This window comes from Euleptes europaea, chromosome 12 (assembly GCF_029931775.1).
Source record: "Euleptes europaea isolate rEulEur1 chromosome 12, rEulEur1.hap1, whole genome shotgun sequence".
Classification (NCBI taxonomy): Eukaryota; Metazoa; Chordata; class Lepidosauria; order Squamata; family Sphaerodactylidae; genus Euleptes; species Euleptes europaea.
The window spans coordinates 54,993,407-55,018,938 of NC_079323.1; the positions used below are offsets into that span (position 1 = coordinate 54,993,407).

Consider the following 25,532-nt stretch of genomic DNA (forward strand, 5'->3'; position numbering starts at 1 on the left):
ATGGTTAACCCCCATCTGCTGTGCATGTCTACAGTTGGATTGGGGTCATTGTCTTAGACATAAATGAGTGGTTAACTATAACATAATATATAATACTATAATATTATAAATGCAAATAAATAGGTTAGTAAAAGTTTCCAGCAGATGGTGCTAAAGCACATTCTCCAGAATGTTTGGGGTTACTTAAAAGCCATGGCTGTACAATTCGTTGAGAGAATCAAACAGCTAGCACTCCTTTTTAAAGACCGCATCCTTACCCCCCCCACCCCAAATCCTTAAAAAGGATGATGACTAGGGACAGCCCCACAACATACACCAAAGAGTAACAGCCTGGGTGGTTCTTTCAGGAGAAGATCCACATGGAAAATCTGCCCACCTTTTTGAGACAAACAGCATCCTTGACTGGATGTTCCACCAGCAGGTCTCCTGAGAAGAAAGCTGCCCAGTTAGTGGAGAAGAGAGGCAGCCTGAGCAGCTCTCTCATGAGGAAACCTGCTTGGCTTCATAAAAGCAGCTTTGTTACAAGTGTTGCCCAGCGTCATCTGTGTGTCTGTGTGCTAAGGGCGAGATGACTGCCGCGCAAGTGTGTGAAACAGCGTGAGATTAAATCCATTCTTCAAAATGTCATGAATCGAAGCTTCTGTTTTATATTCTATCCAGCGTTTTCTATTCTCTTGCATTCAGTTTTGTTTTCAGAAGGATTGTTGGCATTCTAAAGCTCACTGGATGAAGCCCTAAATATAAAACAAGATGTCTTTTTGCAGACTAACAATGTATACCAGCATAACTAGCCATCCATCTGTTCTAATTAAAATAATTAGTGCTGAAATTTTATGATTTTAACAAGGGATAATTTTGCAGAAGCACGGTTGGAGGTGTGAAAAAAAGCCTGAATTCTATTTTAAGATAACCCAAGTTCCACCCCCTCAGCATCTTCATAAATAGGGTGCAGAATATCTAGGGTGTGTGTCTCGAATACTATCTTCCTTGAACCAAGGCATGACCAGCCATTAGTGCATGGCTGGCTTTCTAATGGTCCACCATGAAATAACTGCTGAAGTGGCAAATTTGGCTGCTGCTACAGACTCCAGAGATGTTTGCTGTGACTGCCTCAAGCCATTAACAGCCAAGATTGTTTTGGGCAACTGCCAAAGGGCAGCGCTAAGGGCACCACCTTATCTGGTGATCTGTACCATATAATGCCCACCCTCTACTCTTCCGTTCTCTGTCAGTATCCATTATTCTCTCTCTCCACTCTATTTGAATGGCCTCATCCAAGTCTACATCTTTCAATTTCACCTAAACAGTGATGACACAAAGAGGTTCCTCTCTACTTTGGACCGGTTTCCCCCTTCCTGGTACCATTCTTCTGCATGCCTAGCAAACAGGCATTTTTTGAATGGCTCATCAATATCGCAAAACTCACATTTCATTCAGCAGGACCCAAGCTTTAGAGAAGTCAGTTGACTCCTCTTCTCATGTTGTAATCATATTATCATGCTCTGCCACACTCCAGTCCTTATGCTTCATACAGCACCTTACTACGTTATACTGTCTTTCTTTGCACCTGAGCCCAATAGAAGACTGGAACCTCTGATCTCTCTCATCATTCAGTAAAGGCAACTACCACATTGGTTCCAGTCCCTTACACACTAGAACGATTTATAACAGGTCTCTCTCTACTTCAACGCCCCCTTTACTGTGATTTTGGTTGTCTCTGTGAAATTATCTACTTTACAAGTAGGAACAACAAGTACTTGAGGGAAGCGCCTCACTTCCTTTCCCCACTATTATTTTTTCCCTTCCCTGAAAGCCCCCATAGACTCTCACGTTTCCCTGCTTCCTTATGGTTGCCAGCTCCAGGTTGGAGAATTCCTGGAGATTTTGGGGTGGAGCCTTAGGAGGCGAGGTTTGGGGAGGCAAGCAACCATAGAGTCCACCCTCCAAAGCAGCCCTTTTGTCCAGGGGAACTGATCGTTGTCATCTGGAGAGTAGTTAATTCTGGGTGAGCCCCCACCTCTTCTATTTTCCCTAGAGGAAATGGCTGCTTTGGAGGGTAAAGTCTATAACATTATACCCTTTGGAGGTCCCTACTACACACACTTGATCTTAGCCGATAGGCCGCGAAGCGATATTTCCTCTTTTCCTCCCCCTGGCAACCCCATATCCTCTCCCATTCCCCTGCTTCATTCTCTCCTAAGCCATTCACCAACCTACCTTTTATCTGCCTCCCAACTTCAGCTAAATTATTATTAATTTACTTCATTTTACCCCACCTATCCCTACAGTGGGGTCCAAAGCAGCTTACATTATTCCCCTCTCCTTTGTATATGCACAACAACCCTATGAGGTAGGTGAGGATGAAAGTATGTGACTGGTCCAAAATCAACCAGTAAGCTTCCACAGCAGGTGGGAATTCGAACCTGGGTCTCCCAGACACTACTCTGAAGCTGTAACCAATACACCACACTGGCTTTCATAGGGTGGTTGCTGTTGAACAGTAGCAAGCCGCCAGGCCTAGTTGAGTCGTGCAAGTCAGGTGGTATCAAGTCACCAAGTGCTTGCTGCCAGGCCTAGGTTTGCTAACCTCCAGGTGGGACCTGGAGATCTTCCAAAATTACAACTGATCTCCAGAGAACAGAAATCTCTCTCCCTGAAGAAAATGGCTGCTCTGGAGGGACTCTATTGCATTATAACCAGATGAGGCCTCTCCCCTCATTAAACCCTGCCTTCCTCAGACACCGCCCCTAAATCTCCAGGAATTTCACAGCCTGGAGCTGGCAACTGTAGCCAGCCCTGACACTAATGAGTCCTCCCTTAAAGTCCAAAATAGGCATAGAAAGGGCCCTTCCCCTCCTGCCTTTTACTGACAGAACCAAGCCTTGGAATGCTGTGCTTTTCTAGCATCTGCCACTGAGGGAATCAATTGCTTAAAGCTACAGGAACCCCTTTTATTAATTTTGGGTTTTTACGTGCCCCCCATGTGTTTTTGTTTTAGATTTCACATTCTTTAGATTTCACACTTAATGTTAGGCCCCCTATCTGTCTCAGTACCCCAGTATGTCATAAGGGCATATGGGACCAAAGCTAACAGGAAAGAACAAGGCACTGCTTTCTCAAAATGAACCAGTTTCTAGGGCTCTGGGAAACCATTTTGGGACCTGTGGCAAGGCTTTGGTTGCTGTCAGACAGAAGGGGCAATTTGCATTTCCCTTGCCTCCAAGGTGAAACAGATTGCGAGACAATGAGAAAAACCCAGCCTTCCTCCCATAGGTAATAAAGAGCCCCAAGCAAACACTTAGCCGGGGTTCGCCTGGCACTCGGTTTGGAGCTGGGACGGTGCTCTCCGAGCTGCTTGCCCGTGGCTGGAGCCCCGTGCGGTTCGCCCGGGTCCCAGGTGGGAGCAGGATCGTTCCCCGGGTGGCAGGTTCCTGCCTTACTGTAAGCACTTGTTTCCACTGAAAGTCCAATAGCCACATCAAGAGACAGGTAGTCCAAAAGAGTTGGTTTATTAGTAACAGGTATGCAGAGCTTAGAAATGAAAAGGCAGGAACGAAGGGGGAAGAGTGTACATTTGGTTATATGGAGAAACCCAGACAATACAGTCATATCAAGATAATACAGTTCAGACTACCAGGCTCCCACAAAGCTCCCAGGCTCTGAGAAGCTATGCCAGCTGGAGGCTGTTCTGGTAAACAACCTTGAAGCTGGAGGCAAACGGAGAATCCAAAAGTCAGCCTGACATGGGCAACATAAAATTTGCACATATTTATAAACAAAATATTTGGGCCGATAAGCAACCTTAAAGAGCTTTGTGGCGCAGAGTGGTAAGCTGCAGTACTGCAGTCCAAGATCTGCTCACAACCTGAGTTCGATCCCGACGGAAGTCGGTTTCAGGTAGCTGGCTCAAGGTTGACTCAGCCTTCCATCCTTCCAAGGTCAGTAAAATAAGGACCCAGCTTGCTGGGGGTAAAGGGAAGACGACTGGGGAAGGCACTGGCAAACCACCCCATAAACAAAGTTTGCCTAGGTAACTTCAGGATGTGACGTCACCCATGGGTCAGGAATGACCCGGTGCTTGCACAGGGGACCTTTACCTTTTTTAAGCAACTTTATGCAGAATGTATGTATATGAGAAGTAGCAAGATATGCAGCAGGGTATCAGTCATCAATATAAATAAATAGTGATGCTAGAAAAGCATTGCCTGGAGAAGGCATCAGAGTCAATCAAAAGAATATGAAAGACGTAAGTGAACAGCCAGTCTAAAATACTTGGGCAATTGCATGCCATTTTCCTCTCAGTAGCCAGCTGTCATAAGTACTCCTGATACCTCTAGCTTATCCTTTGGGCTTGAGGTCTGACCCTGTAACACAGTACCTTGTGGTTGCTTAGTAACACCATTCCGAGGACTGCAGGTATATTGTCCAAGTGGTTTCTAAGGCAGCATTAAAAAATGAGATATCTTGGCAAAAGAATGAGTCATTTACCATTCTGTAGCTAAGCTGCTTCACTGACCAAATATCAGTATTAAGGGGTTTATGAAGGGCATAATCAATGTCTAAAAGCACTTAATGTCTGTTCTGAGTTGTAGCCTTGTAACTTGCCTTGCAAGGTTTTATTTCGGGACCCAAAACCATGGCCGATATTTAAAGAACCTTGTTTGCATTATTCTACTGCCTCTTCCCTGCACCACCTGTTCAGGCTTTTAGGGCTTGTTCTTTTTTTAAAAAATGTTATATCTGCTATAATAGCTTTTTATTGAGATTGTTACCATTGCATCTGTTTTAATGCTATTCGTATTTTTATCCTGTTGGCATGTTTATGCTGCTATAGATATATTTGTCTGATGGCAACCTTTTAAATTTTATGGTATTCTTTTCATTAAATTGTCTTCTCTGTGGTCTTAGGATTTTTTTCTTTTAAAGATGAGATATAAATGGTTTAAATGATACAAAATCATTTTTGAAGCTATCCTTGAAATTTGAATGAGCCTCCACGCTCAAGCGGGCCACTGGTGTAGAACCTAATCAGGGATGGATTGGCCTTTTAACTTATTGGGAAAATTCTTAGTTGCTGCTCTGGTAGTCTGCTAGTGGTCAGAGGCAAGCCAAGCCATGCCCCCCACAAACACGTGAACACACATTCAGATTAACATGGAGAATTAGCTTGTGTGTTTGGGCAGGAAGCAGAAAACTACGATTTTTAAACAAAAGAGTAGCAAGTTTCCGATGGAAAAACTAAGAGAGATTTGATTTAAAATTTTTTTAAAGAAATATGGAGTTTATGGAGGGATTTAGTACAATGGTGGGTCTCCTAAGCAAATGGCAGCAAATACTGAATCAAAACACCGATAAATAGCACATTCTTTATACAAACTACCAATACAGCAACAACAACAGATACCAAAAATCGATCAGAGCTATTCCAGATTGGAGTAGGCATTACTTTTCAGCTGGTGTGGGGAAAATGGGGAAAGAAGACAGATGAGAAGTGGAATCTGTTGGGACGCCAATGTCGTCTCCCAGATGTGAGGGCTTAAATGGCAGAGAGGAGTAAAGTGTGGTGCAGTGTGTGTGGTGTAGTGTGATTTGTAAAATAAAGGGAGATAGATCAAGGTGGGAGCAAAGATATATCTGACCTAGTCTTCGTAGAGATCAGATGAAAGAAGGAGGGATCCAGAGTGCTGGGAGCCTGAGTTCCAGTCCATGTTATAGTCAGGATCAAATTCCAAAGCCCGGTCAGTTATACTGTTTTAGCAAGAAGAAAATGAAAGACTTGGGAACAGAGACAAAGAAAAAACAATGGTGCAGTGGGAAAACAATGTTATTCCAATATAATAACTCCTACACATTTTGTATTGAGCTTTCTCAGGGGGACTCTATACATATGTCAAAAAATAAAAGAGAAAAATAAAAGTTAACAATTATCTTTTAATGGTTTCTCTAAATTATTGGTTAAAAACTTATCAAAACAATAAAAACATGTTAAAAATATAGCGCACCAGAGCATGTACAAAAACACTTAATTATCAAGAACCACCAAAAACAATACAACAAACTTAGAATAATGTTATAACCATTATTGTTGGCATGTGGAACAAGAGCATTCCAAAGCTATTAATTTAGAAAATATTTTATGGAGTGAATAAACCCTTTATAACCAAAGACTCTATACTGATCTGTAAAATAAAAGCAGCAGTGCTCCCACTGAACCAACTTTAAATATATTGTTTTGGTATTTTTAAACAAATAATTTAGAGAAACAGTTAAAAGAGAAAAGAGGTTAACGATTATTTTTCATTTTTGACATCTTTATTGGAATAAAATTGGTTTCCCACTGCACCATTGCTTTTTCTTCATCGCTATACTGTTTTAGACCAGGCTAGTTATACCATTTTAGGCCAACAGTATAACTGGATCTTTTCAGGAAACAAAAGATCACAACTGATGATGAATACTTGAGAGTTGGGCAACTTATCAGGAGAAAACTATAGAACTAATTAACCAGGGAAGGGAAGCAGGAAGGGAAGTTCTTAATTGAATTATAATTCAGCATTACAAAAATGGAGACATAAAGCTGATTCATATAGTCGGTGGGAACTTACGGGAGAGGTTTTCAGTACACTGAACATTTGAATTGTGTTAATGGTCAGTGATTGTCCACCATGTCAAAGACAATACTGGGAGATGCCGACTTTTTCTTGCTTGGTGTGGCTTAATTGCTTTTGTCCTGCTGGTACTCCCTGATTTCTCCTAAAAAGACTTCCTTGGCAGTCATTGCTGTGTTCGTTACTGCAAGATCCATTTAGAGACTTAAAACATGGTGATTGCCCCTCATGGGACTTGCTCAGTGTTACACATGCAGAAGAGTTGTTTTTTATACCCTGCTTCTCTCTCTTTTTAATATTTTTTTATTATTTTTCAATAATTGCTATATATATCATTTGACAATACATCCTGTATACCAATCTTTGAATCAATAAAACATTAAAGAATTATTAGGTGTATGTCTTCAATATTAAATATAATTAATTTTAGTTGACTTCCCCACCGACTTCCTCCCTCCCTTCAATATCTAGTATCTCCTTTGTATTAATATTTTCTAATCCTTATAAATCATTATTTTAATGTTATGCTTTCCCCTTATTTAATACGTTTCACTAAACAATAATATAATATTAATAATAAAGAGGAAAGAAAAAAATCATTTAAAAATGAAAACAGACATAACAAAACTCATTAGCCTAATTCTCCAATCACTCATCTCTGTCAAAGAATGGAGTAGATCTTAAAAAGCTTTATATACCCCCAAGTAGAAAATTAAGTTGATATCATTTTTCCTCTACCCCCCCCCTTTCCCATATAAGAATCAAATTGGTATTCTTCCGGCTTTCTTAACCCTTCTTTTTAAACTTTTTCTTCTGTCTGGAGTTTCTGTTGTTATCTGCATGCTTTCTTGAAGTGGTCACCTGTTTGTGACAATCTTTACCCATTGCTCATTGGGCTGTTGATTCTTTTTTTTGTATACCTGTAGTCTGGTCTGACAGCTCATTATTTCTTGTCAAAACGTTTTTGATATCTTCCAACGAATTGATGGCATGTTTAACTTGTTTGTAAGTGAAGGTAAGTCCTTGTGGTAACAGCCAACTGTATTTTATTCCCTTTTTTCTCAGTGTCTCAGCAAAGTCATTATAGATGGCTCTCTTTTCAATCAGGCGATGAGGAATGTCCTTGAGAATTATTAATGGTGTATCTTCTACACTTAAACGATTCTCCAAATGAAGTTTCATAATGATATTTTTCATCCTGATGTCAAAGAAAGAGACCAAGATCTCTCTAGCTGTTGTTTTCTGTACTTGAGTTGACAAGGAGATTCTGTATATCTTGTTTATTGCATCATTTAATTCTTGTTCATTTAAATGAAATATATTAGCAAGTGATCTTATGATGGTCTCTCTTGTGCCCCCTAGTCTTTCAGGCAAATTGCATATGCGCAGGTTAGATTCTCTCTGTTGCAGGTCCAAAACAGCTAATTGGTCCTTCACTCACTCTTCCTGAAGACATAATGCTTCAATTTGTTGAGCTTGAGATTTCATGTCCATTTTGACTCCTTTCAATTCTTCAGTTTGTTTTTAACTGAAAGTTCCATCTTATTCATACCCTTTTTCATTACTGTAATTTGATCTTTCATTTCCTTGATCTCATTTATTATGCCATCAAGTTTTCGAGTGATAGTCAAAGTCATTTGTGTAGCTGGTTGTTCCTGTTGCATGGAGACCTGTTCAAATTTCTTCTGTAATAATTCAGTTTGCATGGCCAGCATTTCCTGTATCTTTTGATAATTACATTCCATGATTGTCTGTGGCTTCTATATTTTCCAAACTGGTAAGTTGAATGTAAGCAGGCAGCTCAGTGCAGAAAAGCTACTAAGTTGTTAAAAGGCTCTGGCTTGGCTTTGAAGATTGTTCCAGGAAGTATACCAGGAGTTGTGAGACAGTGGACTTTCCGTCGCTCCTACTCTATGATTAAAGAAGGTAGGCCTTATTTTGCTGCTACACTGAGTGGGGCACATCTGGCCCAGCGGCCCACTGTGATTTCCTGTCTTCCTAGAGAGGCCTCTTCCTGAATAACAATGTGGCTGGAGGACTCTCCTAGGGTAAAGGAATGGAGAATCGAAAGCGAAAGATTTCTCCTCTCCCCTGCTACGCCACAGCAGCCGATTGGTAGCTATTTATGCCACTCAGTTCTTTCCGATTGTTTTGTTTGCCTGCTAATTCAGTTTTTAGTTTAAATAGATAGTCTTTTTAGTCGAAAAATCACTTAAAATCCTGGGTGAGGGGGTGCAGAGTCTTTAGCCGATTTTTAAAAATTCCAGTCATTCAAAATCGGATTAGTTGACAAAAGGAGTTCATGTAACTTACTCGGATGTTGGAAATCAGGGTTCTCTGTTATTAGCTTGTTCGATGTACTGTATAAGGTAGAGGAGATCGCAGCCTAATTCCATGAGACGTTCTTGGCGATGGGAGTTCCTCCTCACCCTGGCGGAACTTCAACCAACCCTCCTCCACATCAAGCGGCTCTTGTGGGAGGGGGTGGGAGTCAAACCGCTCTTCTTCAGCAGCAGGGGGTTGCCTGCATTCCGGTCCACTATTTAGGATCGGGGCTTTAGGGGGGCCCCCGGTTCAGAACGCCTCCTGGTTCCCTCGAGAGATCTCGGGGGACGTCTTGCTGGGATCAGCTCTCTACCGGAAGTCCCTTTTCTCTACCTTAAGACATCTCAAAGCGACTTACAATCCCCTTCCCTTCTCCTCCCAACAGGCACCATCTGAGGTAGGTGGGGCTGAGAGTTCTGAGACCCATGACTAGCCCAAGGTCACCCAGCAGGCTTCCTCCGGAGGAGTGAGGAATCAAACCAGATTAGTCTGCCGTATGGTTGTGCAAAAAATTTTTTTTGGGTAAATTTCGGGTTTGGGTTTATTGGGCCTGATTTTTCAGTAAACCTGGAATAAGCTGAATGCCCACACCGGTAAATTTGTCTTTTGGGTTTATTTCTGGGTTTATCGAAAAATTCAGGTCTATTATAGTCTATGGGGATATTTTTCAAAGCTCCTGTGGGGGCATTTTTGGAGGTAGAGTTCCAAATTTTCACAGTAGCTTCAAGGGATTCTCCTTGCATGAACCCCGACATTTGGTGAAGATTGGGTCAGGGGGTCTGATTTTATGGGGTCCGGAAGGGGTCACCCCCCCTCCTGCATGGTAAAGTTTACAATGTTTTTTCTATAGGGAATGGGATCTACCCCTTCCGCACCCCATAAAATCAGACCCCCTGTCCCAAACTTTACCCAACTTTGGGGTCATGCAAGAAGAGTCCCTTGCAGCTACACTGCGAATTTGGTGACTCTACCTCAAAAAATGCCCCCCTGGGAGACTTTTAAAATTACTTACCTTTTCCACAGTGGCCTCCTTGAAAACACAAGTCTCCCATGAATCATTGCAATGGGCATGTACAATTCTGTATATATGTGTGTGTGTATATATATGTGTGTGTGTATGTATGTGTATATATATAATGGTATCTTAACATTATATAATGGTATCTTAACATTATATATATAATGGTATCTTAATAATGGTATCTTAACGTTATATATGTATATAATGTATATAATTTTCTTAAAAAGAAAATCAAATATATCTTAGAGATTAAATTGGGATAAAAGGCATATTTCCACCCAGTGTATATACTTTGTGTATAATTGAACAGTAGATACAATATAATTGAAGCAGTATTGTAATCCCTTATTTTCCCCTTACCATTTAAAAAAAAATTCCTTTATTCTTTTGAAAATAAAAAAATATAAACAAAAAAAAAGACTAACAAAATTTCTGGCAGGGTAGGAGCTTTCGTGAGCTGAAGAAGTGAGCTATGGCTCATAAAAGCTCCTACCCTGCCAGAAATTTTGTTAGTCTTTAAGGTGCTACTAGACTCTTGTTCTTTTCCACTGTGTGAACTTTGGTCCCAATGAAGAAGGAACTACAGTGGAAACTACTTAATAAACTCCCATACTCAGCTCCAAAGGTGAAAGAAGCCATTAATCCAAAGAAGTGTTGAATCCAAAACTTTTGCATTTGATTATTTGATTCCTTTCATCATCCATACAAAGGTATGCTGAAAAAGTCAGATGCAAGTGTTACAATATGTTCTTGGTCTTAAGGAAGGAAAGAATGATGATGGAGCCTGGAATGGACTAAGTGAACGGAATGGCTGCTCCAAGTAAAATTTGCCCATACTGAAAAGATTGAGAACAACCATAATGTGAAACAAAGACCTTTTTGTAAAATGCAACACGAACACTTTGAGAGAAAAAATATCAGTCTATGGAAAGATGGATAGACTCTTGCAAAAAAGAAACGCAACCACAGTTGCTGGCTATTTTGAAAAAAATGATGCCATTGAGGTTGCAAATGGCAGGATTCAGAACAGGTAGCATGGATTCACAAAAGTGAAGGAACTGATAATGCAGTGGCTGAATGGCTGTGTGAAAATCAGTATGCTCATGATCTATGAAAACCAAACATATGAAATTGCTGAGGAACAATTCTATTTGCAAGAGACACTTTGAAACATTTGGAGGTGGATAAATGTCTATTCTGGTGTTTCAGAAGAGGCCTGCTGTTTTTCTTTAGAGAAATGAAGTAATGGGTGTAGATGATTTTGATGTCTCCTAAGCAAAACTCCATCTGAACTGAAGTCAGAACTCCCAGCAACATAGTAATGCTGTGGAGATAAAAGGACATGCTTTGGTATGGGTGGAGTTTTGATTTTCCAGGATAAGGCTGAAGAAAGGTGTTTTCAAGAAATCTAGGCTCTGTACTAAATTCCATATTGTGCTGTATTAAATTCCATATTGTGCTGTACTAAATTCCATATTGTGCTGAGTTGTTCAAAGAAGAAAGAAAGACAGTGTGTGTTAGGCAAATGACAATTAGGGTATAATTTCTATTCAGATAAACAATAGTGAGCTGCAAAGACTGAGCAGTTGGGGCTAAAACAGTTGGCTAGTTTGTATGTTGACACTATCACAGGTGTAGGAATCTGATAGGCTAGAGGACTAGGATGGAGCACTGAGGAAGAGGGCTCTTTTTAAAGACCTGACTGAGTATGCCCTCTGCCAGAATTGAACATGATATTCAGTTACTTTGAGCTACGGTGACTTGTCAATAAGCAGGAAGGTAGGCAATTGCTTTATCAACTTTAATAAGAAACCCTCAGTGTTAAACTAGAGCACTCTTTGGTGAACAAGTGTCCACTTTCTGCAACAACATGCACAACAGACTGGACAGAAAACTTAGGATAAGCGGTCACAGAATCACACCAGTACAAGAGAGCTCCTCCAGGAATGTATTTATTTACATTAAAACACTATTATACAAACTGAAAAAAGAGACATTGTAGAGGGGAAGGCATGCCCAAGCAAACATCCCTCTCACCCACTGCCATTTTGTTCCACTACATTCAAAATGGGAATTTCTATGATCCATGTTTACTTGGGGGAAAAACCCACCCAAGCTCTAAGTGTGAAGTTTGAAGGTCACTGTTAAAAGTCACCTCCAAAATACTTATTTCTCCATTCAAATAAAACTCTTGCCCAGTTGTCTCAATTGTAATTTATTTATGTAACACAGTGTAGAAAGCTATCAATTCATAAGCAATGATTCTGTACAATCATCCTGCAGAAACATTTGTAGGATCCCCATTAATTTTTCAACCAGCAGGCACTTTTTCCCACCCCCCTATAAAAGTGCTTACAATTAACAGGGATTCTTTTTTTTAAAGATGGAAAGGTACATGAAAAAAGAGTTTACCCCTTAATGCCTAAGGTGTGCACATAAAACAGGCACAAAGAAACAAACATGTATTCCCATGATTTCTACATCACTAGTACAGCAGAAGCAACAATCTGTACAATAAAATGCAACTGCAGAGGAAAATAATTTCAACTCATCTGGAATACTTTTCTAAAAAAAGTCATATTGACTTTAAAATGCATAGTGATCAGAAAAAGGAAAAAAAACTCAGCAAAGAGAAGCAGCTCACCCCACGTACACAGAAAGCATCCCCCATCAATTCTTAAAGCATATTTCAATTCGGACTTTTTTTCTCATCACAAATCACAAGAATAATATACAACTGGCTAAAGGAGCTATATGATAAATAATTGGGAAATAATCTATTCATGCACTAGTTAAGTACAGCTAAACTTTACAGTACACAAAAACATTCATTAATAATGTAGTTTAAAGAACAAAATGTAAAGAGAATACATTACTGATTTTTTAATTCAAGTTCAGGCATCTACTTGTGTTACAGCACAGCTGTCAAAAGGCGATAATGAGTAAATAATAAAACAAAGTGTTTTTTTTTTCATTTTTGTTTGTTTCCACAATTTTCTATAACTGAACACCAATGGGTAGTTAAGCAATCATTTTTGATGTCCAACTCATGAGGCTGCTGTGGTGTTCTAGTTCTGCATCTGTTCAAAGAACTTGTAGGTTGGGTTTTCATATCCATTTTGTTGCATCTTAGAAAGGTGGCGTTCCTCTGGTGTCACGGCAGCATCCACCTATGGCAGGTAAAAAGATGGACTACAGTCAGGTTCCCACGTGGGCAGATGATAAGAGTCACATTCACCACACTCCTTTTCCTCTGAAATGGAACAATCCTGAATTTTGCTGCAGTTATACCACACTAGTGCTTGAATGCTGTGAAGTGACAGATGCTCTTGGGGCTATACATTTTTCATGAATTATTTTTGATTTTTACATTTTAAAAAAGCCTATTTAGGTACCATTTAATTATACAAATAAGAATCAAAGACAGAAGATGCAAATCTGGAGACAAAATCAGTTTTCAGTTGGGTAGGCATTCTTGATTTTAGATAAAGGGACAAAGAGTTTAGAGGCAAACCATTCTTGTTCAGAATATACTACTCCATAGATTAGTTTCATTAGTTTCGTTTTCCGCAGTATTATAGTATTGAGTCACTTTACCTTCTGAAAAAAAGTATTTTGAAAAACCCTCCACTATCTGAAAAGAATTATGTATACTTACTACCAAAATAGGTAAAAGGTATTTGTACTACTGCTGTGTTTTTTTAGCACAGGTATTTGAGCACTGCCTGTTTTAAAGAGAGAAATCCTATCACCAAAAATATCCAATACCAAACAATGAAACAACTGTGACAACTTAAATACAAATTATTTTAGGTAATGACCATTAGTATACAACATCATTAAGTTTTGCCATACGGTAATTCTTTAGTTAATTAAAATTGCATTCTTCCAACAACTGTGCTTTGGAATAAATTATTTTTGATGGCCAATATAGTGTATTGTCTTACAACTCTAAACTGAAGAAATTTCACAATTGGAAAAAGATAGCAAGAGGGACCAATGATGTGATCCAGTATTTTACATTTCTTGTTAAAAGACCAGTAAATAGTTTCTCTCTCTTTTAAACACTATGGCTGCCATGAGAGATTTTACATTGTTGAATGCTGCAAAACCAAAAGTACCTGAAATATGGCAGCTATAAAATATGGCAGCTATAAATAATCTAAGTGAGCATAAATCCCCTTCCCTTCAGACCACACAGTAAGACTAGAAGTCTACAATTTTTAAAAGTACTGTTTCATAAAAATATTTTTGCTGCCACACTATTATTTATTTAGAAGTCATTTGGCATATGGAGGTTGCATACAGTCATGGATTTTGCTGATATTTTTCAGATCTTGATTATATAATGCATATTATACATTTTTAAAATGTCCACATCCTTCTTAAAATTTGTTTAAGTTCAAGTTTCCCTTTCTTGTTACTGTACCATGAGATGTACTCTACCTACAACAGTGATTGAGGACTCATTTTGAAGTGCAAAATCTCTTTCAAAAACATAGAGCGCAGTGTGACAAAATAAGCAGAAATTATTATCAAACTTTTAGTACATATCCGGTGTTTCAGGAATTCCCTCACACATTACTTGCTGCATGCAAGTATATCCAGTAACAGGTCCATTCACTTACTGCCTCACTGGCTGAGGGGAGACATGATAGAGGTCTATAAAATTATGCATGGTTTGGAGAGAGTGGACAGGGAGAAGTTTTTCTCCCTCTCCCATAAAACTAGAACGCAGGGTTATCTGCTAAAGCTGGAGGGTGAGAGATTCAAAACAGATAAAAGGAAGTATTTTTTCACACAACGCATAGTTAAATTGTGGAACTCCCTGCCCCAGGATGTGGTGATGGCTGCCAGCTTGGAGGGCTTTAAGAGGGGAGTGGACATATTCATGGAGGAGAGGGGTATTCATGGCTGTTAGTTAGAATGGATATTAGTCATGCTGCATACCTATTCTCTCTAGTATCAGAGGAGCATGCCTATTATTTTGGGTGCGGTGGAACACAGGCAGGATGGTGCTGCTGCAGTCGACTTGTTAGTGGCTTCCTAGAGGCCCCTGGTTGGCCACTGTGTGAACAGACTGCTGGACTTGATGGGCCTTGGTCTGATCCAGCAGGGCCTTTCTTATGTTCTTATGTTCTTACTTATCAATTCAATCAGCACATTTCATATGATATTTTCCATGTACAAACTTCAGAAAAATGGGGGGGGGGGAGAGAATCCAACCACCCCATCAACATGTATACTACGTACTGTGTGTGTGTGTGTGTAAAGTGCCGTCAAGTCACAGCCGACTTATGGTGACCCCTTTTGGGGGTTTTCATGGCAAGAGACTAACAGAGGTGGTTTGCCAGCGCCTTCCTCTGCACAGCAACCCTGGTATTCCTTGTTGGTCTCCCATCCAAATACTAATCAGGGCTGACCCTGCTTAGCTTCTGAGATGTGATGAGATCAGGCTAGCCTGGGCCAACTCATTACCCCTCAAGAATGCCCACCCCACTGCAAACTGCTGCAAATTTTGAATTTACAGTTGATCTCCAGATTTCCCAGATCAGCTCCCCTTAAGACTATTGTATTATTCCCCACTAGGGTCCCTCCCCTCCCCCAAACCCCTGTCCCTAGGCTCCACCCTCAAGTCTTCAGGAATTTCCTAACCCAGAGCTGGGAACCCAATGGATGTCTAGTATTGGAGGGGGGAGATTGGCAAAAATAGTCTCTTCCTTCTGCTGGCAAAAAAAAAAAAATGAATACCTTTGTTAGGTAACATACAATTTGCTTCCTAGAGAAAACAAAAATTAAATGAGAATACTTTTCCACATTTATAGGCCTGGAGTACAGATTGTTTTGTATATGGTTTGTACTTAACATTCATAATTTGAGACCAGATGTAATAGTATGCTGGCCAATCTTCCGAACAAAAAACCAATAATGTTAACTGGAAAACCAGATGTATATAAAGATGGTACAGGCCAGATAATTTATTTTATTTCAATCAATTTAAGTCACCAAGCATCAAGTAGTTCTGTTTGCCGTAGTTTGCTACCACATTAATTCATGGAATTACATTTCTCTAATGTAGCCCTCACTCACCTCCACTACACCATGATGGATTGATGTATACTGTTTCTTCCTTAGCATCACCAAAGTAATTACAATCACAGTTGCGATGACAACACCTCCCACCATTAGTCCAATGATGGCTCCTTTGTTTGACCCTACATCTTCAGCAAAGAATACCTAAGAATTTTTTTAAAAAGGTATAAGATTAATAACAAGTAAACACAAATCAATAAATACAGTTCTCAGCATGGTCCCATATGTGGATACTGAAATCCAGAGACTGGAACCATGAGAAGACAAGACAGACCTTTTGCAGAAAAATCTGAAATATAAAATAAAAATACATTGTGAGGTTAAACCCCCCCCCCCGATACAAGAGAAGCAGCAACTGTATCTTTAAGAAATTGATGCCCTCTGAGATTTCTGTGTCCATTGTGGGGTTGCTAGGCAGCCACAGTAATATTACCAGCCTTCTAACCTTGGTTTCTGTCAGTAAAAGTGAGGGGGGAAGGGGCAGGCCCTTTCCAAGACAATTTGACCTCCCAGTCCAGCCCTGCTCCCCTCCTCCTGCCCCAGAAATAAGACTCATTTTGGGCCAGGTTTAGGAGCAACCAGCAGGCAACTTACTACCATACAATTTGTGCAACTCACCAGGTGTGGCAATGGCTACAACTTGATTCCAACTTGCCTGGGCCCAGCAGCCTCCACCCAATTTCTGCAACTTGTCTGGCAGCAGCTGTGGCCACCAGACAACCCACCTGAGCAATTTCCTACTGCACAACTTTTGCAACTGGACCAGACAGACATTTCCCAGAAATAGCCTTCCAGGGGGAATGAAGGAAGAAAAGTTGACAGACAGTGTGGTGTAGTGGTTTGAGATCTAGGAGACCTAGGTTCAAATCCCCATTCTGCCATGGAAGCATGTTGGATGACCTAGGACCAGTTACACACGGTCAGCCTAATCTATTTCACTGGGTTGTTGTGGGGATAAAACAGAGGAGAGAAGACTGAGGTAAACTGCTTTGGGTCCCTATTGGGAAGAAAGGTATGGTATATAAATAAAGTTAATAAATAATAAATACACTATTGACTGGGGGCAGATTAAAAAAAAGGTTGGTTGGTGAGTGGGAAGGACAGAAGGATGCAGGCAAAGGGGAGAAGATATGGGGGCTGCCAGGACAAGCAAAAGAGGATATAACGTGCAGAAGGGTATACAGGTGAAAATGAAGTTGTAACAGTTCTCATCCCAGCACCTGTCAGGTTATCTTCTCTCATGACTCTTAACCAACCAGTAAGTAGGTGAGTCAGGTCAGTGCAATCCTGCCCAGAGGGTGGGGACCGTTTTGTCCAAGGGAAACCTAAACCTCCCTGTAGGATTCTCTCACTGCTCCCTGACACTCTTAAGAGCTCTGGGTGGCCCTTTCCTTTGGCAGACACCACCACCTCCTGGAATTCACCCCTCTCACCAGTTTAATACCATAAGGACCATCAAATGGGGCGGTTTGGTAACATGAGACATGGTAAGGCTTGCAGGTAGCAATCACTGCAGTCTCTTTATCTCTTAAACAAGTGCAAAACTTTATTCCACTATCAACATCTCTAGAAAGCATATAGTCTACAGAATTGAGGGTGCAGGTTCTAAGAAAGAAAATAAAAAAGAGAAGGATTTTTAACATAACTACAGTTATCTGGCATTTGCTTTCTCCCCACTTCTGGCTGAAGCAAATGGATGCATAGTAAATGATGCTCTCAGGCTGTATCACACGTGGGGGGGGAGGGAGAGAGAGAGAGAGAGAGAGAGAGAGAGAGAGAGAGAGAGAGAGGGAGAGGGAGAGGGAGAGGGAGAGGGAGAGGGAGAAAGAAAGAAAGAAAGAAAGAAAGAAAGAAAGAAAGAAAGAAAGAAAGAAAGAAAGAAAGAAAGAAAGAAAGAAAGAAAGAAAGACTCCTTTCCAATCATCCCACCCCCAGAGTGTAGAAGGTTTTGGCCAACGTAGGTTCTGGAATTCCTGGCTGCAGGAGCTGCCAGAATGCACCAGCCAATAGTCAGATGTTACTGACATCATTATTTTCCTCACAGGATGCAAAAACATGTAGGTCTGAGAGTGGTGAAGTTTTCCAAGCCTGTCTCTAACAACACCAGTTCATCTCAATAAATGTCAGCCCTTCCTAATACAAAACAGTTTCTTCTGCTTTCAACCATGACAGAAGTAACCCCTGCAAACCCTTACAGGTTCCTTGCTTGTTAAGGTATATTTTAGATTTTGTAAATGCATTTCATAAAGTTCTGTATTAACGGCTTGGCTCATAAGCCCTGCTTCTGCTTGCACTCTGCCCTTTTCCAGTGGAGTCCTCTGCTGTGCAGTACATTCCTCTGGGACTAGGCACTTCTGTTCATGCATGACTAGTGTCTTTTAGTGAGACAAAAGGTGCCAAGGCCAGTGGAATGTGCTCCGCGATCAAGGACCACCCCCAAAATGTAAACGATACAGTACTAGTGGAAACAAAACTTACAATCTAAGCAAATGGTACTTCATTCTAAAATCCAATTGTTCTTCAGGAGTGACTAAGGTATCTGAATCTTGTTTCCATGTAAGAGCAAAATTAACACTGCTATTCTCTTTTACCATTGTGAGGGCGTATCATCCAGTACTGCCAGTAACTGATTTTCCAGAGCAGAGAGATAAACAAAGATAATGTTACAATAACCTGGAATTTGGGGGTAACTCCTTTAAAATTTTGAAACACATTCTGATGGAAAATTGAGAAATTTTGGTAAGCACTGAATATGATCCTCCCTTTTTAAAGTACGTTAAATGCTTTAAACATAGCATGAAATGGTCTGAGGATCCCCTCCCCCAAATTTTGGGGCCTACTAAAAGAACACCCATAGAAACATTTGTTTGTTTGTTTCTGAATTAATGAAATGTGCTAAGAAGCATAGGGTGCAGCAGCTTGTGGCTTTCTTTTGCTTTAGTAAGTGATATATCTTTAATTTGTATTTTTTTAATTCCATAAATATGTCTAATTAGAACAATTTTATATACTTATTAAATTATACATTTTATGTTATTAAAGCAGCAAAATAAGTATAGAGTTGATAGGAAAGTTACTATTGTATATATTTCAATTTCCCTCAATATCTTTTTCTGGAAAAGAAACTTTTCCCCACAGTTTCAAAATTGCTGGAAATTTTACACTATTTCTACCACAAGTACAGGATTTGGATCTGCCACACAGTCTTCAGTAACAAACCCTGTGAGAACCAGAATGAGAATGGTTTTGTGTGTTCAGTCAGTTTTCTGTTCGTTTAAAAAAATTAATATCTTGTACTAGATTTATATATGAACAGTATTTGGACAGATTCAGTAATGTAACCAAAATCAACGGACATCGGAGGACAGTTTGTTAAACACTAGTAGATAGTGTATGAAGTTAGCACAAGGGAGTATGAACATACTCTGAAAAAATATTACTGAAATAATAAATGAAAATGCATGGTTAAAGATGAAAGAATAAAAATGTAAATTGAGAATTATATGTAGTCTGAATAGAATGGATTAGTGAAGACCAATTGTATATTATTTGCACATTTAAATGCTATCATTCAATTTACATGTAGATACTAGCAGCTATGTTTATTTTATCCTTTGCATAGGGTCTGATCTGAATAGAGTGGTCATTTGTGAACTGGTGCCATAGTCAGACCACTTCCTTGTAAGGGTCAGTTTGGGGGTGGCCATTCCACCCTGTAGGTGCGATGAGCATATTTATGCTCGCCCACGGAGAGTAACGGATCCTGATGGTTTCCAAAATATTCTTTAGAATTAACTTGGGATGAAGCTGTGAGAACACACTATAGAGCCCAACTGAAGGCCTATGAAGTGGCAGTGAAAGCAGCAAAAAGAGATTATTTCGCTGCCTCCATTGTGTCTACTAATTTGCAACCAGCTCAACTATTCAGATTCGTTAAAAGGTTGACCACCCCTTTGGTGTGTCCTAAAATTAATACTGATTTGGCCCTTAGCTGTGACACATAGGCAACCTTTTTTTGCAGATAAAGTCTCTAAGCCCTGCCGAGAGTTGGCCACTGAACTGCTTGCACCGTCTGGTTCTTTTTTGGACTCTTTTGGCCAGCTCACCCTTGCAGATGCTGACAGGATCCTTGAGTGCCGTAGGCCAGAATCTTCCAAATTAACACTATTGCATTTTGGACTATTTTCTGGCACTGGGAATTCTTAATTCACAGCATCACAGAATTAAAGTAGTGCTTTTGTTTTTTTCTTGCATACAGGGATTATCTAGTTCTAGCACAAGCCAGATTGCCCTGCTAATTGTAATTTTCAGCACCATTTAGCTTCAAGAATACAATCAAAACTTAAATCTTTCAAGTTTAATATCAGAAAGAATACTATTACTCTCTGATATTAATACATCAGTATACAATACAATTACAAAAGAAGCAGCAATAGAGATTCAGGCTCAGGGTACAACCAGTGTATATCTACCTATATGTGTGTGTACTGGTTTGATGTAAATTCATCTTCATTCAATTTCGCTTCAACGCAAACTCAACCTGGGCATACAAAGAACTCCCCCCACTATTTGGTACAAAAAATGTTAAACGTTTTTAAAAGTAAAAATTATTAGTTAATACTCAGCACTTATTTGATAATGACAGATTAAATAGAATTGGAAACATGAAATTATTTTGAGATGAGGATTAGAAAAGAAATGAGTAAGAGTACTGATTCTTGCTTTGACTGGGAACAGGTAGACCAAGGAAGTGTCCACTGGACTGACAATGCATGATAAATTCTCTTTTGTTAGGAAGCAGTTTACTTCCTTGAGGCACACCCAACACATGAGTTGAGAGAGTCCATCTCTAGCGCTAAATCAGATGAGATGGAGAAGGTTTTTGAAAAATTCAGTAGCAGTCCCAGGTGGCTGCTTGGAAGGTAGGGCAAGAAGTCCTGGAGGAGAAATTATTTAATCTTTTAGTCTCATGCTTTTCAATGATGTAGGTAGCCCCTCTTTGAAGCTTCATGGGTGGGAAGAGGTAGACACAATGTGTTTTTGCATTTGTCTTTTCCAATCCAGGAAACTAATTGAAGCTTTGAAAGGTCCATTTAAACCATGGAAAAGATATACTTTCTCCAGCATCAGTGCAAGATCCTAATCACAGATTTGTATTTATCTAGTTGTGAATTTCCTGCACTGTGCAGGGGGTTGGACTAGATGACCCTGGTGGTCCCTTCCAACTCTATGATTCTATACACCTGAACACGTGAAGCTGCCTTATACTGAATCAGACCATTGGTCCATCAAGGTCAGTATCATCTACTCAGAGCTCCATGTTAGCTTCCATGTGGTTGCTTTTTCATAACACCCTCCTTATAAGTGGGTCTCTTAAATCTGGCACAGTTAGATAATGGTATGTCATAAGCCTGACATATATGCTTAGAGACATCTTCTTTCCAGTGTGTAACGCACGTTGCAGAATCCAACTTCAAGTTTGAAAAACTGACATTGTTACTGTTTATTCAGCACCGAATGTTATTGGTCAGTTCTAATCCTCTTATATGTTTATGTTGTCTCTGTGGAAGCATTTGTTCCAAATCCAGGTGTAACCGCCAAGTCAAAATTATAGTGCAGCCTAATTTGTGCTTCAAATTAAAACAATTTACCAGTTTTATGCCCTGGATGTAGCTACTGAACATGGCGATTTTCATTTCCTGTCCCAGGGCTTTAAATCTGACTACAGTATCAATTCAGTGATCATATTCCGCTCATAATAGGGACATACAGAAAAACTATTCTGTGCATACAACTAACTTCCTATGGGCTCTTACTGCATATGAAAAATAAATAAATCAAATATAGCGATATTTTTTTTAAAAAAAATTGGCAAACCCATTCATTTGAGCTAGGAACACTTAATTTACAACCAAATAAAGAAAGGCTCTGTACATTAAAGGCATGGAAATTTGAACTTGGGTCATAGGATGGGGATCTGAACTTAGGTCTTCTAGTCCAGAACTTTTGCCACCACACAACCCTGGCTTTATGAAAGATATTTCATTAATGATACTACTAATGTAACTTTGGTTCCGAAGATAAGAATTTCACAACTGGCCAATACTTACAGCAAGCTCCAATGTTACTTCATGAAGCAATTTAACATAACATGCCATAAAAAGTAAAACATTATTACGAGACAGCAATATCAAGTGAAAGAGCACACTCACCAGTTTCTGATGATGTACGTATCCCGAGTCATGTCTAAATTCTGCATCCATCTTTACTTCTGAGATCTCTTCTGTTTTAACGTTGGTTAGTCCAGAGCCTACAGGTGCATTTGAAAAACAAGGAATAAATCCAGCTTTTAAATAATGACGTGAACACTCTATGTTGCTAAGGGTAATGATAATGATTCACACGTGAAGAATCATGGAATGAAAACTGTGCCGGATGAGTGTAACAGAAGTGAATGACTCATATCCCATACAGTTTTTTAAGAGTCTAGACACACACAGACAATGGGTTGTATTCTGCGTAAGAACCTTTTGTGTTGAGGCTCCTCGTTTGCAGCCCACAGAATGTATTTTTAAGGGATGTGTCATACATTCTTCCTGTGGCCAAAGGGGGAAAGTAATTTTCAAAATATTTTTAAAAACCAAGTGAGCATGATAATGTTTTACGGGATGATCACAGGCAGGAGAACTTCAACAGCAGCAATGAAGCTGAAAATTAATGTATAACATCTTGCCACTCACTTATCCCCAAAATATGCAATGCAAAAGTATTTTTCTTGGTTCATTTTTCCACCTTATGCACCTCAGAACATGCCATAACAAATTAGTACAATTTACACCTCATCCCCAGTCCTGATAAAGGCTCCACTTCTGAGTTTCCTTTCAAAAGAAATGCTTTATAGTGTTAAGGTATTTATGTGACATAGCCATGGCTCGTTTCCTCAACAAGATGTATGAAATGGGGCATAGCTACACATCACTGATACAGCTAAACAAACTGTTATAATGGCTACTGTTGTAGCTGTATCCTGATTTCCTTCATATGCTGAATTCCATTTTATTTGAGCCCTTCCCTCTCCGCATTCTATAAAAATGCAACTTCAATATTTATTACACTATTATCCAACTTTACAGCCAAAATTGGTTCTCAAAGCAACTCAAAGATATATTAAAAAACAAATGAATACAACTCAACAGGTTAAATTGTGTAGATCTATTCTGCTACAGGTGAAACTATCCTCCCATGCAAGATGCCTTCCCTTGACACAGGAGTATTCTACTGGAATAAAAGCACTACTTAGAGGATCGAATCCACAAGATCCGAGCTGGTATTCCATGTTGTAGGTACTACCCAAAATCTTTTGTGGATCATCCTTTAAAACTACAGATATGTATGAGGTTAATGTAAATATTGTATGTTCACATTAAAATACATAAACTTGGTTTTACTGACAAAACACAACCTAAAGACTTTGTATGGGGAAAAAGTAAGTGAAGCTGCATCCCATTATGTTTTCCACGATGCAAGTGGAGGAACAATTTTCACCAATTCCCTGATCCCATGGCAGACCAAAATGCTGTTCCTAAGGGATGGGGGACCTCTACAAACAGTATTGGGGGGGGGGTTTGAAGGTCTCCTGTGGGAGGAGAAAATCAATAAAAATCAGCTCCTCCTCATACCTGTGGAAATCTATGTAGGATCCAAGCCACAGGGTTAGATCCCATGGATGTATTCCATTCAAAGTATTACTTCCTTCTGGTGCAAGAGACTCTTTGGCTGGCAGAATTCTATTTCAAAAGATTTCTTAGGTTAATACTCCCTTCTGAAAATAGCCAGATTTAGCATAGGCTACTAACAGAATTCTGTATTTCGAGCAGTTTGTCCCAAACCTAGGTGGATGCATTAAGCATCTGAACCAAGATCAATATTTCATGTCTATAGCATTGAACAAATCACCTACCTAATTGCTGAAAAAGTTATCTCCCTGGTTAAGTGTGAGTTGAATTGAAGTGAAATAATAAAATCAGGCATCTATGGCTGCAATTTCCAAGAAAATCTGTATGATTTAGTACAACTCTTTCAGAAAGAGCTATCTGAGGGCTTAACTAGACATGACAACATGGGAACCATGAAGGAATCCTCGCCACCGTTTTTTAAAGCTCCAAACAGCAGGTAGTGGAAGGACTGGGGGGGGGGGGGCAGGCGGAAAGAGAGAGTCAGGTATACTGCAATGTAGCGGAGAAGGAACTAAATATACCAATCGCTATGGGCTCGGTATGTACCTGCATATTTCCTCCCAGCAGGCCTGAGTGGAAGGATAGGCAGGGGTAACTACATTTGTGAAATATGTATGGAAATGACTTGGCCCACAGTTCCAGTCTGAATTGGGGGAAGATGTGGCTGTTATGTGCGGGGTTTGTTTTAAAGGGGGAATTCATTAATTTACCTTCCATTACATCAAGTTTGGCCCTGATATGTACATCTTCTTTATTCTACAAAACAGAAATTTCAACCAAAACTTAACTAAAAGCTAAAGATGTATCTGACGAAGGGAGCTTGGACTCTCAAAAGCTTGTACCCTGAAAATCTTGTTGGTCTCTAAAGTGCTACTGGACTCGAACCTAAAAATGTCAGTGAGATTAACAAACTCCTCGGAAATATAAAACGGGTTTTAAGGCCTGTTTGTAAACATGGCAGTTTGCTGAATGTACCACATGACAAACAATTAATTATCTGTCACTGTTGTCGTATGTTGAATGTCCATGAAGTGCTTGAGAGTTAGGTATTGAACGATAATCAAGTTTTCGCAAGCGTTGTGTTACTGGCATGACATACCAGGAAATTAATCAGGAAATTAAAGAATGAAAGTATGGACAGAGCCCAAAGAAAACTGTCAGGATCTCATATTGCCACGCATCGATGTAGCCATTAAACATACGTCATGAAATGTTTTCGTGGAAATTAGTTAATATGTCAACACCACATTGATATATTATATTTGCTTGGGATGCTGAAAGAAGGGTTGCTGAAGACTACCCTTTTTATTCCTGTATAAGAAAAAACAATGTTTAGTTGATTTTAGCGTATCATCCACTCTTAATTTTTTACTCTATGTGCTCGCCAGCAGTGAGATCCATGCACTTAGGATGAATGCAAGAACATACAAATATGATTCTAACATTATTGTCCTCTTGGATGTGTGACTTGAAACACTCTGCTAGAGATATTCATGCGTCCGCAATGCAGGCTCCTGTGTAATCTGCCCTTAGAATTCTACTAAAAACTATTTGCCTTAGTAAGTGCAGAAATATTTGGCTACCGGTAGGTTGCTTATGTTTAACCTTGTTCATTCAAACACAATCATTCAAATTACCAACAAACAAACATATGCAGCAGTGTTTTCGTAATTTCTAAGATACTTTTAACTTCTGAAATATGTTCCTATATGGACAGAGCGGCTATATCTTACTTTTGATTCGTATCAT

At 39.7% G+C, this 25,532-nt stretch overlaps 1 protein-coding gene across 5 annotated transcripts in view; it reads right to left on the reverse strand.

Annotated features, from left to right (window-relative positions):
- Positions 1 to 11,890: 11,890 nt before the first annotated feature.
- Positions 11,891 to 25,532, reverse strand: part of APP (amyloid beta precursor protein) — a 126,166-nt gene continuing 112,524 nt past the window's right edge. For all 5 annotated transcript variants that reach the window (XM_056858469.1, XM_056858468.1, XM_056858467.1 and 2 more), the window contains 3 exons: positions 22,260 to 22,357; positions 16,045 to 16,191; positions 11,891 to 13,124 (listed from right to left, as the gene is read on the reverse strand). In XM_056858469.1, the coding sequence (XP_056714447.1) occupies positions 13,023 to 13,124; positions 16,045 to 16,191; positions 22,260 to 22,357 (347 nt within the window). In that variant the 3' untranslated portion in view covers positions 11,891 to 13,022. The remainder of the gene's footprint in view (positions 13,125 to 16,044; positions 16,192 to 22,259; positions 22,358 to 25,532) is intronic.